General features: G+C 34.8%; 2 protein-coding genes across 7 annotated transcripts; both read left to right on the forward strand.

Moving 5' to 3' along the window:
- The first annotated feature begins 88 nt into the window (after positions 1 to 88).
- On the forward strand, positions 89 to 5,504 carry LOC108989422 (protein NCA1). 2 transcript variants are annotated; one of them, XR_001995842.2, is made up of 8 exons: positions 89 to 253; positions 1,164 to 1,601; positions 1,715 to 1,943; positions 2,532 to 2,677; positions 3,241 to 3,328; positions 3,434 to 3,580; positions 4,721 to 4,833; positions 4,919 to 5,504. XR_001995842.2 is itself a non-coding variant. In XM_018963023.2 (8 exons), the coding sequence occupies exons 2-8, from the start codon at positions 1,177 to 1,179 to the stop codon at positions 4,982 to 4,984; spliced, it is 1,251 nt and encodes a 416-aa protein (XP_018818568.1). In that variant the 5' UTR covers positions 90 to 253; positions 1,164 to 1,176; the 3' UTR covers positions 4,985 to 5,504. The 2 variants fall into 2 exon arrangements, 1 of the variants encoding a protein (XP_018818568.1); XM_018963023.2 differs by having other exon boundaries at positions 90 to 253; positions 4,684 to 4,833.
- Positions 5,505 to 8,272: 2,768 nt separating this feature from the next.
- LOC108989442 (histone-lysine N-methyltransferase, H3 lysine-9 specific SUVH1-like) lies at positions 8,273 to 12,474 on the forward strand. 5 transcript variants are annotated; one of them, XM_035690314.1, is made up of 3 exons: positions 8,273 to 8,419; positions 8,773 to 10,956; positions 12,096 to 12,474. In XM_035690314.1, exon 2 carries the CDS (start codon positions 8,838 to 8,840, stop codon positions 10,902 to 10,904), a length of 2,067 nt encoding a protein of 688 aa, XP_035546207.1. In that variant the 5' UTR covers positions 8,273 to 8,419; positions 8,773 to 8,837; the 3' UTR covers positions 10,905 to 10,956; positions 12,096 to 12,474. The 5 variants fall into 5 exon arrangements, with proteins under 5 accessions (XP_035546207.1, XP_035546205.1, XP_035546203.1 ...); XM_035690312.1 differs by lacking the exon at positions 12,096 to 12,474 and adding an exon at positions 11,044 to 11,362 and having other exon boundaries at positions 8,286 to 8,419; positions 8,651 to 10,956; XM_035690310.1 differs by lacking the exon at positions 12,096 to 12,474 and adding an exon at positions 11,044 to 11,362 and having other exon boundaries at positions 8,286 to 8,419.
- Positions 12,475 to 13,799: the final 1,325 nt, after the last annotated feature.

The raw sequence follows: 13,799 nt of genomic DNA on the forward strand, positions 1-13,799 counted from the left end.
GTCCCAAATGATAGAAGAAAATAAAAAAGATGATGTTGGGGGGCATATTGTAATATAAGAAAAGTTGAAGAGTTCATGGGAAATATCACTTCAGAACGTATGTGAAGTGGCGCACCAACCGACCATAAATCTGCTATTTTCAAGGCGATCTGGATATTTTGCACCGAAGAAACTAGAAAGAAAGAAAAAAGCAGAAGACCGAAGAAGAAGAGAACCGCAACATCGTTTGGGGCATCGATTGCTAGAGCTTCAGGTACAAAGCACGGGTCTCTCTATCTCTCTCTCTGCTTCGTTTCCTTACTTTTGTTTTTCCTTCCTAAATTCCTTATCCTAAGCTCTCCTCTCCCAAAAGAAGCTCTAGCAGAAAGTAAATTGTATGCTTGTATGGATGTATGCATATATTTAATGATTAGTTATTTGTAGAATTATTGAGAATAAACGAAAGACACTTCTTTTTAAGGGTTGAATTTGCCTAATTGCTGTTATTTTTATAATTGAATTTTAAATTAACATGGAAGAGAGCTGACGCCGTGTCTTGTTAATGAGGGTTTCTCCATGTTCTGAATAAATTTGATTGCATGAAACTAGAATTTTAATGCGTGTGCTTCATTTTTGGCTTTGGGTGAGCCCAGAACGGGAATGGAATATCTCCGTTCAGGACCGTTCGGTGTGTGCATAACTTTCCAATCAGGAAAAAGGGAAATGGAATCGAGTATTTTGATGTTGATGTTGCGTTGGCTGCAATTTAGAAATTTTCAATCTTGAGCTTAGATTGTCGTGGTAAGACTGGGCGTTACGAGTGAATGAATGAATTTGATCAAAATAAAATAACTGGAATTGATGCTTCGATATTGGATTAGTTGCAATTGAGCAATTTTCAATCAAGACCTTACATTGCTTTGGTATAAGTGGGTGTGAATGAATTGCATATCTTTACTGGGTGGAAGAGAGGTAATCTGCTGGGGATAGTAACAAGATGCAATGTGTAATATGATGTATTAAGCTGTAAGTCGGTTTTTTTTGTATGTATATGTAAAAGAACTCTTTTGAGGCTCACTATGGATCTTTGTGTTGTGATAAGTATGTTTTCGTTTAGGAAAAATATTATCTAAAGATGTGTGTGTGTGTGTGTGTGTGTGTAATGCATTATGTTTCTGATACAGGGTATCGACCAGGATGACACCTGTTTGCCCTTTTGTCAAAGCTGCTCGTCCCGACGAGATCACTACGAAAAAGCTGGGAGAAAATACAAATAAACATCAGCCTGAGAGTGAGAGCAAGATAAAGAAGGATTCCAGTCACTCTGCCACTGCTTCTCCAAAGTGCCCCTTTGGATATGATTCTCAAACGAATGAAAGCAAGGCAAAGAAGGATTCTAGTGACGCTGCCAATGCTTCTCCAAAGTGCCCCTTTGGATATGATTCTAAAACGAATGAAAGCAAGGCTAAGAAGGATTCCAGTGACTCTGCCACTGCTTCTCCAAAGTGCCCATTTGGATATGATTCCCAAACGTTTAAGCTAGGCCCCCTCAGTTGTATGATTTGCCAAGCACTTCTTTTTGAAAGTAGCAAGTGTGTGCCTTGTTCACATGTTTATTGCAAGTAAGCTAAGTATGGTGGTTCCTGGTTTAGGTTTCTTTCTTGCTATTAATTTTTTATGTCAAAGTCCTTTTCTTTTTTTGTTCTGATATCTGTAATACTTTACTTGAAATCAGAGCATGTATATCACGCTTCAAGGACTGTCCACTGTGTGGAGCTGATATTGAGAAAATAGAAGCGGATTCAACTCTTCAGGGTATGGTTGACCGATTCATTGAAGGTCATGCCAGGATCAAAAGGTCTCATGCTGATGCAGACAAAGAAGTAGTGGGTGAGAAAAAACCAGTCATATATGAAGACGTGTCTTTGGAGAGAGGGGCTTTCTTGGTGCAACAGGCCATGAGGGTGTGTTTTGCTTGAATTCTGTTACTGAGTTTCCCTTTTTTTTTTTTTGTAAGTAAGAAGATTTTATTAATAAGTGCAATGGTGCAACCTCCCTACACAAGTAGTATACCTGAGAGACACCTAGCTAGAGTACTCATTACTCGGGGTGGTGTTATCATTTCATTCAATCAAGAGGGAACACTTGCTTCAAATTTGAGCATACTTGGAAACTTCTTCTTTCTTTTTTATATTTTTCTGCACCCGAGTCAATGGTCTTTGAAGTTTGGTCTGAATGGCATGTCTACCCTCCATGAACAAGGGCTCAAGTGTGAGGTAACGTGACAGTCAGTTATAAGTTTGTGAGCTGTGATTACATGATTTCTTTCTTCCTTCAGCCATATTTGAAGTGGGTTCTTTCTCGTTCTAATAATTAATTAATTTCTAAATTCAAGGACATATCACTAAATCACATAACAGCAGGGGTAGATGACTCAACAATCTGTGCTACTGAATTAATATTTTTCCTTCTGCTTGGATATGTTCTATTTGTTGTCTTGCCTTTTCCTGCGTCATTTATGTTACAATAGGCTGATGGCTTTCCTTTTGTAGGCATTTCGAGCCCAGAATGTAGAAAGTGCCAAATCAAGACTCAGTCTGTGTGCAGATGACATCCGAGAACAGTTAGAAAGAATGGGCGACACACCAGAGCTCTGTTCACAGCTTGGAGCAGTTCTGGGTATGCTTGGTGACTGCTGGTTTGTCCTTGTTCTATACCTTCTCGTTTTTAATTTTACATGTGTTCTTTTTGCTGGTATGCATTTACATAGCTATTCAAGGTGGTGTTTTTCAGCACTTAACCTGTGTGCCTGCAGCTTGTTAAAGTGGTTGAGAAGATGATTATGAGGTGTGTATGACTAGGGTGATATTTTCATTAATTTCCCCCAGGTGGGCAAGTAGCTTAGGAACTGACATGCATACGTTAGATGTGGTAAATCACTGTCCTTTCCTGCCTGGCTGGGGATTGGAAAGTTCCCATCTGTCCTATGTTCAGAACTGAAACCAAAGGTTGATATGCACCTTTGCGAAGCTGTCTTATTGTTGACACACTTCCTCATAGCTTGAGCTAGTTTTTGGTTTTTAATATATTGGAACCAAGTTGTTTGTCAGATCCTTGATTTTTAAGTCTCTCTCTCTCTCATTATTATTTTTATATATATATCTGAATTGATTCGTGTCTTGGTGACCCCCATTTTCTTATTTTCTTTTGTTCTGCACATGCAAGTGCCATATCTATTTGAACTCGTCATATTTATTGCAGTCGAGCACTGGGAGATGCTGGTTCTGCAGTGGCTTATTTTGAAGAGAGTGTTGAATTTCTTTCAAAATTGCCAATGGATGATCTGGAGGTTATAGGATCGCAAGCTTTATTGTGCAATATCACAACATATTTTTCATCTTACCATGCTTGCGTCAACTGCTGTTTAACTTTTCTGTAATTTTTCTCTCCACAGATTACGCATACACTTTCTGTTTCACTTAATAAAATTGGAGATCTGAAATATTATGATGGAAACCTACAAGCTGCACAGTCTTACTATTACCGGTCTTTAAATGCCCGTCGTGATGCCATCAAGCATCATTCAGACGTTCCATCCCAGGTCAGGAACTGATATTCACCTATTTCAATTTGGGGTTACTGGTCATCGATTTATTTGCTCTGGATCAGTAGGTTCATCAGATCATAAGTGTTAGATTTGAAATGTATCCATATATGGTTAAATTATTTGAAAGACTAGGTGGCATACATTGTAGGTGTGTTTAATCAATTGATTTGGCTGCAATCAAACATCCAAGGGGGTAAATTGACATTGTAGCAATCTTATGTTTAGTAAGATTTTCGCATATAATCATCGAACAAGAATATTGATCTATAGTGATGCTCGGGAATCAAAAGAGTAACTAATCTGATGAGTGTTTATTTATTGCAGAAGTTCTTAAAATTTGACAGCAATATTTGACCTGCTGATGTGGAAAAGTAATTAGATCGAGTCCTTTGACTTGAACAAGTTCTCTTTTGAGTTTGATCTCTATAGAGAGGCTTGCATATCTAATTTATCAGTCTTGAAAGAATATACTTGCAATTAATTTCACACGGCATATAATTGTTTACCTACTATTGCATGATGCATCCAATATTATCAGTCTACAAGGTGGATATAACTTACCGTCCATGAAAAAAAGGTGGATATAACTTACCTCATATAAACTTCCCTAGGTTGCGGGAGCAGGATGGTTTGCTCCTCAGATGTTCAGATTGGATTTGGAGATTGTTTATGGAACAGAACAGAAGATGCATGCAACCGTTGCCATCTTAATAGATTTTGATTTGACCTTGAAAAATATAAGGTTCCGAGGAACGACCCAAAAAATTAATATAAAAACAATCTTGTTTGAGGAACAGTAAAGGAATAGGTTATACAAATTCTAGAAAACTACAACCAATAAAAGACTGACGATTTATTGATTTGGTTTTCCCATTGTATGTTGTGTTCTTGCTGACCTCAACTTTGCAGATTTGGTGGTTTGTTAATTTCGTTTTCCTTGGGTTATATAAAGCTTTTAAGATATATGCATGCACATACCAGTGGGTACAATTTTCCAGTGATACCCCACTGTTGAAAGTATTGTCTTTAGTTAAAACATTGCAGTTTTTGACGTTTGATTCATGCAATTTTGTAAATTGTTGTTTGTAAAACTACAGATTCTAGATGTTTCTGTTTCTCTTGCAAAAGTTGCAGATGTGGATAGGAGTCTAGGGAATGAGGAGGTGGCGGTTGATGGATTTCAAGAAGCCATAACATTGTTGGAAACTTTGAAATTGAAATCTGAAGATGCTGGTCTTGAGCAACGGGTAAGGGTCCCCTGCTTTGACCGAGTGATATGCAGTCTGGATCCTGAAAAAGTTACTCTAACATACGGTTTGTTTCCACTTGCAGCGCCTGTCAGTGCTTGAGTTCCTTAAAAAGCAAGTTGCAGATAAACAACTTGAGACAACTCTCTGAGGCTGCGTGTCCCCTCAAAAAGAACCTGGAGAAAAGCCTATACGGGTATGTTTGGACTAAATAAGCTCGGTGATGCTGCCTCCTCCTTTACCAGATATTACTCTTTCCAGTTAGTGTTATAATCTGCATTGCAAACGCCTGTGCTCTGAGTAAAGTGGTTTGTTTCTTCATCCATTCCTTATTGCCACTGAAGAAGTTCCTGCCGGTCTTCGCTCCCTCATCTCTGGATCCTCGATGACTCGTCGGCAAATGACAATTTACATCCTTTCCATTTCCTTGGTGCATGGGGATCTTTCCTATGAGGCTGTAAGTGGGTGGGTTGTAAGCTTTTGTATTCAGTTCGTTCTAATAAACTCAAACTAGATGTATATAGTGACTTTTTTTGAATTTGGAAGTGCTGTACCATATGGAAAGCACATCTTATGGGTATCAAATGTCAAACTAATAGCTTTGCAATACTTTTTTTCTTCTAGAGCATGTAAAGATTATGTTAGTAAAATGAATAATTCTTCTCATCAGTTACTATTTACTATTTCACACTTCAAATCCTATGAAAAAAATATCCCACATTCTATAAAATAAAAATAAAAAATAAAAACTCTAAAGTGTGGGGTGGAATAGTAGCTGTTGTATAGCAAAATCTAATCATTCTAAACAATAGAGGATTGAGCTGGGTGATCAGTAATGCTAGTAATTGACCATTATTTAATAACAAATATTTTAGTCAAAATAATTTTATAAAAATAAGCTTATAATGATGTGATTTGATGTAGTATATTAGATTATAAAATTATAAAATTATAAATTAGATCTAATATATTATATGAAATCATGTTAGTTTATGATTTTACTTTTTTTGAAATCTGTTTATTATTCTAATACTTCTCTTATTTAATTCCAGCAATTTCGAATTAACCTAAAAAAGAAGTAAATCCTTTGATTAATTGCTAGATAAATTCCAACTCTGGATTGGTTGGTTCTTGGTTTAGTTTGGATTGAAAATCTTTTGAATTTATCTATAATTATTTTTCATTACCTTTGATAACATACTTTTGGTAAAGGGAACAAAATCATATCTCCACAAAAACGAATAGATAAAAAAATATATATTATAGAATGATCTACATATTATGTAGTACTAACTATTAGAGTGAATATTTTTCAAGCAATATTAAATAAATAAATACTATAAATTTTTCTTCATGTATTTATCTCTTACTTTAAATTATTAAATGACACATTATTTGGTGACGTGGCAGGTTTATTGTAGATTTCATTTAAGTGATTAATAGAATAAATAATCTAAATGTGACGGATGCATCGTCATGAGTGATTGGGATATCACATAAACTGTTTAATATTATATATTAAATATTATACGCATAAAGAATGGCTCTTAATATTGATGTTAGAATATAATTAAAATTTAAAGTAGAAGAAAAATAAACAAATTATGTAGTATTATTAACTATGAGAGCGAATTCTTCAAGTAATATTAAATATTGAGTAAATACTATAACATACGGGTTTTGTTAGATACAAACGAGTTCGTGCACCATATCGCGTATCGATAATTTTTTTTATTTAAAAAAAAATAAAAATATTTTTTTTGAGAGAAGAAAAAAATCTTCTATATCATAAAAATTATTTTTATCTTTAATTCATATCGTTTCGTTAAATATATGTATTACATATTAATATTGGTGCATGAATTGATGCACAAACTTGCTTGTAATAAGATTTTTTCATAACAGAAATACTTTGGATTTCGAATTAGGGATTCAAATAGTGTCTCGAATGGATTTTTTTAATTTTATTTTTATTTAATGATTAAGAATGTATTTTTTAATGATATTATGAATTTTTTTAAAAATATTTATGATAATTAAAAAAATATATAAAAAATAAAAATATACTATTTGATGACTTATTCAAAATACAAATTCGATGACTGTACATCGGTCGTACAATAAACATTTTTTTCACGTACTTATCTCACTTTAAATTATGGAAAATGCTACATGCCCCGCTGGGGGCTCCCGCTGGGAGCTCCCGCTGGGCATGTAACATTTTTTTATCTATTTATTTTAATTTTTTTAATATAAATATTATTTATAATTTTAAATATTTTAAAAAATAAAATAAAAATTATAATATTATTAAAAAATATTTTTTTAATCAAGAAATAAAATAAAAAATAATATTTATTTTACTTCGTGATTAAGGAAGTATTTTTTAATAATTTTTTTTTACTTTCTGATTAAGAAAGTGTTTTTTAATGATATTTTAAATTTATTTTATTTTTTAAAAGTGTAAAAAAAATCTATATAAAAAATAAATTAAAAAAATACACATAAAAGAGTACATATTAAGCCCAACAGGAACCCCAACGAAGCTGTAGCATGTCCATTTTAAATATTTAAAAAAATCATAATATTATTAAAAATACTTTCTTAATCATGAAGTAAAATAAAAAATTATAAAAAAATATTTTTTATTTTACTTCGTAATTAAGAAAATATATTTTTTTTACTTTCTGATTAAAAAAATATTTTTTTAATAATATTTTTAATTTATTATTTTTTTAAAATATTAAAAAATATTAAAAATCTATATAAAAAATTATTTAAATAAAAAATATATAAAATAATCCTACAGCCCCCGGCGGGAGCCCCCAGCGGGGGCTGTAGCATCACCCTTAAATTATTACATGGCACATTTTCGTGACGTGACATGTTTCAAGTGGATTTTATTTAAGTGATTAATAAAAAAATATTTAAAATGTGAAATATCATCACGTTTGATTGGGAAGTCAGATAAACTCTTTAATATTATATATTAAATATGGAAAGTGTTACAATTATAAAATTATTTTATAGAAATAAATTTATAAATTTATATAATTTTTATAATATATTAAATTTATTTTAAATAAAAATAATTTTATAATTTAATGTGTATCATCAAGCCATATTAATTTTATAAATTTATTTTTATGAAATTATTTTGTGGTTAAAATATTTCTTATTAAATAAAAATAAAATTATTATATTTCTTGAGTTTGTTTTTTCAATTTAACTGTTTGTATATTTAGTTTTATTTTTTTAATAATTAAGAAAATGAATATTAATATATTAATATTTTTTATTAAATATTTAGAAAAAAAAATACAATTTAAATCATGGGTACATAGTAGCAGTGTAGCAGCAGCGCCATTAAATAAATATTATACATACGGTGTGTCTGAATTATAAAATGTGATTCGTACAAAAAAAAAAAAAAAACTGTAGTAAATGCTGATCGGAGAAAGTCACAGTGAGAGTTCACAGTCAAAGCTGCCCCTTTCGCGATGCACCTTTCACCTCTTTTTTTCTCTCTCCCTCACACACTCTCAGCAAAAACCCTAATAATTACCCAGTCCGGGATTTCCAAGAGGTAACGATCTTCTACTGTTTGACTTTGTCTGATATTTAGAAACACTTTTGCTTAAGCTTCCGGTTCGGTAATTGTGTTCGTTTTCTTCCCTTATAACTGATGCACCTGCATGTCCATGTCCATGTCCATGTCCACCATTTTTCTTAGAAAAACATTGTTCACCTATTTGAAAAGTTCCCCTTACGACTTTTATTTTGCTTAATTTCTGCTTAAAGTGTGATTCCTTTTCAGAAATGTGTAGCCCTGTTGGTACTTTCTTGTCACAGAAGTTAGGCTTTTAGGTCCAAATCTCCATACTTAGATGGAATCCAATTGGATATAATTTAAATCTTTGAGAAGTGGATATCTTTCAGGTTTGGAGGATAACGTTCGGGAGACTCTGTGGTTTTTGTATCTTTGGTTGGAAGGGTTTGTTGTAATGGAAGCAGGGTCAGGTTACAACTCTGTTCCTCCTTCAACCTCTTTTGATAAGTCCAGAGTCTTGGATGTGAAGCCCCTGCGCAGTTTAAAACCAGTTTTCCCAAGTGCATCTGAAACTCCTCCCTTTGTATGCGGCCCACCTAATGGCCCTTTCCCTTCTGGATTTACGCCGTTTTACCCATTTAGTGTCCCAAAAGGATCTCCAATGCAGATGCCAATGGGTCCTATACCGACTCCTCTGCGAGCATTTCGAAGCACCCAATCACCAGAATCTTCGAGAGCATTTGATGGGGACGATGGGCCGTCAATGGAAATGGACGGGAGTGCAGATGGTTATTTTGATGGTCAAAAGCGTGGAGCTCCCTTGCGTGGCTCCAGCTCTTCACAGAGGAAGACACCGAAGAATCGGGATACTAAATCTTCCCTCTCCTATGCTGCCAGGAAAGGGTCAGGTACAGTTTTTGTTGGTGATATTAGTCAAGTTGATAGGGATGACGGTAACAGGGAATTGGTTAATCGTGTTCTTATGAGATTTGATGCACTTCGGAGAAGGCTCAGCCAAATGGAAGATGCCAAGGAACTGAGCAATGGGATTATCAAGCGAGCTGATTTAAAAGCTGGAAATCTTTCGATGAGCAAAGGGATCCGCACAAACATGAGGAGGAAGATTGGAGCTGTGTCTGGGGTTGAGATTGGGGACATCTTCTTTTTTCGTATAGAATTGTGTGTGGTGGGATTACATGCGCCGTCTATGAGTGGTATTGACTATCTTATTGTCAGGGATGCATTGGATCAAGAGCCAGTGGCTGTGAGCATTGTTTCGTCTGCAGAATATGGTGATGTGGAGGATGGGGATATTCTTATTTATAGTGGTCAGGGTGGGAATTTTGGTAAGAAAGACAAACAAGCAACTGATCAGAAGCTTGAAAGGGGTAATCTCGCTCTGGAGAGAAGCTTTCGGCGGGGCAATGAAATTAGAGTCGTCCGTGGTATCAAAGATGCTGTTAATCCATCATCAAAGGTCTATGTCTACGATGGGCTTTATAAAATTCAAGAGTCGTGGACTGAGAGGAAATCTGGTTGCAATATATTCAAGTACAAATTTGTGAGGATGCCGGGGCAGCCTGTTGCGTTTGCTGCTTGGAAATCAATTCAGAAGTGGAAGGAAGGATTCTCTTCAAGGGTTGGACTTATTCTTCCGGACCTCACGTCAGGAGCTGAAAATATACCTGTTTCACTTGTAAATGATGTGGATGGAGAGAAGGGCCCTGCTCATTTCATTTATTTTCCCTCTCTCAAGTATTCGAAATCATTTGACTTAACACAGCCTTCTTTTGGATGCAACTGCCGTAATGCATGCCAACCAGGTGATCCCGACTGCTCTTGCATTAGGAAAAATGAAGGTGATTTTCCATATACTTCAAACGGGGTTCTTGTGGGCCGAAAGCCTTTGATACATGAATGTGGTCCCACATGCCCTTGCTTTCCTAACTGCAAAAACCGAGTTTCCCAGAGTGGTTTGAAAGCTCACTTGGAAGTTTTCAAAACAACAGATAGGGGCTGGGGCCTGCGGTCATGGGATCCTATTCGCGCTGGTACTTTTATATGCGAGTATGCAGGTGAAGTTATTGACAAAGTCAAGGGAAAGCAGGGTGGGGAGGAAGTTGAAAACGATGAGTATGTTTTTGATACAACCCGTGTTTATAACTCATTCAAGTGGAATTATGAACCTGGGCTATTGGAGGAGGAAAGTTCTAATGACTCTGAAGAGGAGTACAAAATTCCATCTCCCCTAGTCATAAGTGCTAAGAATATGGGAAATGTAGCACGATTTATGAACCATAGTTGCTCGCCAAATGTTTTTTGGCAGCCAGTTTTGTATGAACACAATAATCAATCCTTTCTTCATATTGCCTTTTTCGCAATTAGACATATCCCCCCTATGACAGAGTTGACTTATGATTATGGGATTGCTCGCTCTAATGAGGCTGAGGGCAACAGCACACTCAATCGGAAAAAGAAATGCTTATGTGGTTCATCAAACTGCCATGGTTATTTTGGTTAGTTGCATACTAGCAGAAACGCATGGTGCCGGCAAACAGGGTCCTGGCTATAAGGTTTGAAATCTCCCTTATATGTACATCTTATCTTCATTGCTGGAAAATTTTTGAAAGTTTAAGCTGATTGTCATATTATTCTGGTAGGTGATGACATGTTAGCATATCTTACTGCCTCTGTTTTGATGGTTTTATTCTTATCAAGGCATCACATACTGCAGCAACGAATTCCACATCACCAGAGCAATAAATCTGTAATACTCTAGAATATTACCTTGTAACAGAATGAAGGAATGATGAACAGGTGGCATGTAGCGAGTGGAGAGAATATTTTGAGTTTGTTAGAGATCGTGTCCATAAATATGTAAACAGCTTGTAATAGAAAAGATGAGAAAACGAATATGACAGTAAGCTCTGCCTTTTGATTTCTGTATGACCTTTATACAAACAATTGGTGTTCTTCATATTTCAATAATTCTGAACTTAGAATTACATGGGAACGATAGGAAAAAGAAGTTAACTAACAACTGCTGAACCTCAAATTGAAGGATTTATGAATCGCTAGTTTGCTTAGTTTTCGTCTTAATTGCTTGGGTTTATAGTACTACTTATCAAAACAAAACAAAAATTGCTTGGGTTTATAGTCTTGACGTCGGTCAACATTCTTTCTAATGTATATCCGCAAGGCGGTCTTAATGATATTGAGTACTTTACCATGAAGGAATGCTATTATTATTAGGTTGACAAACAAATAATTGCTTGTGTTTGATGAACAGTTGAACTAAAATAAGCTCAGTAAAAGAAAATAACTGAACTAAAATGTGATTTGTTATACTTATTAAAAAAAAAATTGTGATTCTCTTATGGTTTTGATTGTACATTGCCGTGAAAGCAAGGGAACTGTGCCAGTCTATCAAAGTCTAACAGTTCTTTATGGTTTTACCAGCCGAAACTTGATCTTTCATGTTTCTCCAGCTCAACCTTTTCCGTTCCCCACCGCCCCGGCACCCGCGCAAATAACAAAAAAAAGCTCAATCCTTATCTTTCCCCGAAAAGCAAAATCAGAAAATGAGAAGTGGAGATGGTGCTCATATAGCTGGTTCTTGAAAATTATATCATAATGCTTTACATCACTTATCTCTCAAGTTTCATTGTTAATTTTTTTTCTTATATATGCTTGGACTTTTACTGTGTAACAGCTACACCAATCAGGGTAAATAACAGGCGTGTTGGGAGTCAGTCAAGGCAAAAGTTCATGTTCAATGGCCATACATTTTCCATAATCACGATCCAGCTTAGTTAGGTAGTTATCTGCTGTGGGCTTAGATATTTGCTGTCGACAATTGCTTTGCCCCTTCTCCTGAATTAGAGGTTCTTTTCTTTCTAAGTGTGTTCTTTCTGAATAGTGAAATTCACTGGTTCGTGTAGTATAAATCCATTGTACATGAAATGGCCTGCCATGACTATCACCCTGAAAGACTTTTCCATTTGTAGTCGGTATTTTGTAACTGTTAAGAATTCTGCCGTTGTAGACTAGTAGTTGTATTAGCAAAGCTTTCCCAATTATGATGTGATCATAACAGCATTGGACACAAAAATAAGACAATGATTTTTTTTTAAAATGCAATAAAAGACTGATTTGCACCAGGAATGGACTTGGATAAACACTACTATGCCTACTCCTTTTGATATCTCCATTTGACTGCTGGTCAAAATTTTTTTTTCTTAATGATTAAGAAAGTGATTTTAAATGTATTGGTATATATTTTTTTAAATTTTTTAAATATATTTAAATATGTGAAAAAAAAGTTAAAAAAAAAAACCTTTTTTACTCTGGTTGGTATGCCCAACGGTTAAGATGGGACAGTATAGTAGCATGGACTCGAGAGTGAATAACTTTTAGCTAAAAATAAAATAAGATAAAGTACATTCTTCTGCACCAAGGAACAAGTTTTGGGAATTTTGAATTCTAATTAGCATTCCACACGCCACATTTCTTTTAATTTTTTTTTTTTTTCATAACAAGTATGTGATGTATAGATGATAAGTAGAACAATTTAATTAGTTTAGTAGGAATAAAAAAAATTAAAATATGTATGATATATAGTATGGGATGATGAGTAGCATAACTCATGTAGAATCTGTCCTCGCAGACGACCTCTCCTCAACTAGAATCTGTCGAACAGAAAAAGAAACAGTAATAAACTGAGCATGCATGCACAATTTAATCATGATAAATACGATTGAGGTTGTTGCAAAATTCAGGAGTAATATAAAAACTTTTATGCATGAGACCGTTGCACAAACCGTAAAAACACAAGAAAGAAAGTGGCACTCAATTTTTTTGCCACCCTGTTTGCTCAGCATCGAAACAGAGCATGGAAATGAATGAATGGTATCTGAGATCAGGACATGGGAATATTGGTTTATCCTCATTGGCTATGGCAGAGCCCAGGGAAGCCATGGCTCAAGCTTCTTTATCCTTCTTTGGCTTCTTCTCTCCTCTCTCTCTCTCTCTCTCTCTCTTGCTTCTCCTAAACTTCTTCTAGTCTTTATATATGCATTCATTTATCACCTGCGTCATTCTATATGTATTTTTTGTCAATATCAATTCAACTAAAATATCATGATCGTCTTAGGATTTGGTTTTTCAAATGATCATGTCAACCTCACGTGGAGAGAGAGAGAGAGAGAGTCAGCAAGGAAGATCAACAGCCAACAGATGGAGGTTATCAAGTAGATTAGTGTATAATATGTAAATTACGTGAACCCTCGCAGTCCTCGCTGATATTTTTTTAATATAGATTTTAAATAAATATGTTAAAATCTCGTTTATTTTCACAACTTCTCTCAACTCATATCATCTAATTATTACAATTTTCTTAAATTTTCACACAATAAAG

Source organism: Juglans regia, chromosome 5, assembly GCF_001411555.2.
Source record: "Juglans regia cultivar Chandler chromosome 5, Walnut 2.0, whole genome shotgun sequence".
NCBI lineage: Eukaryota > Viridiplantae > Streptophyta > Magnoliopsida > Fagales > Juglandaceae > Juglans > Juglans regia.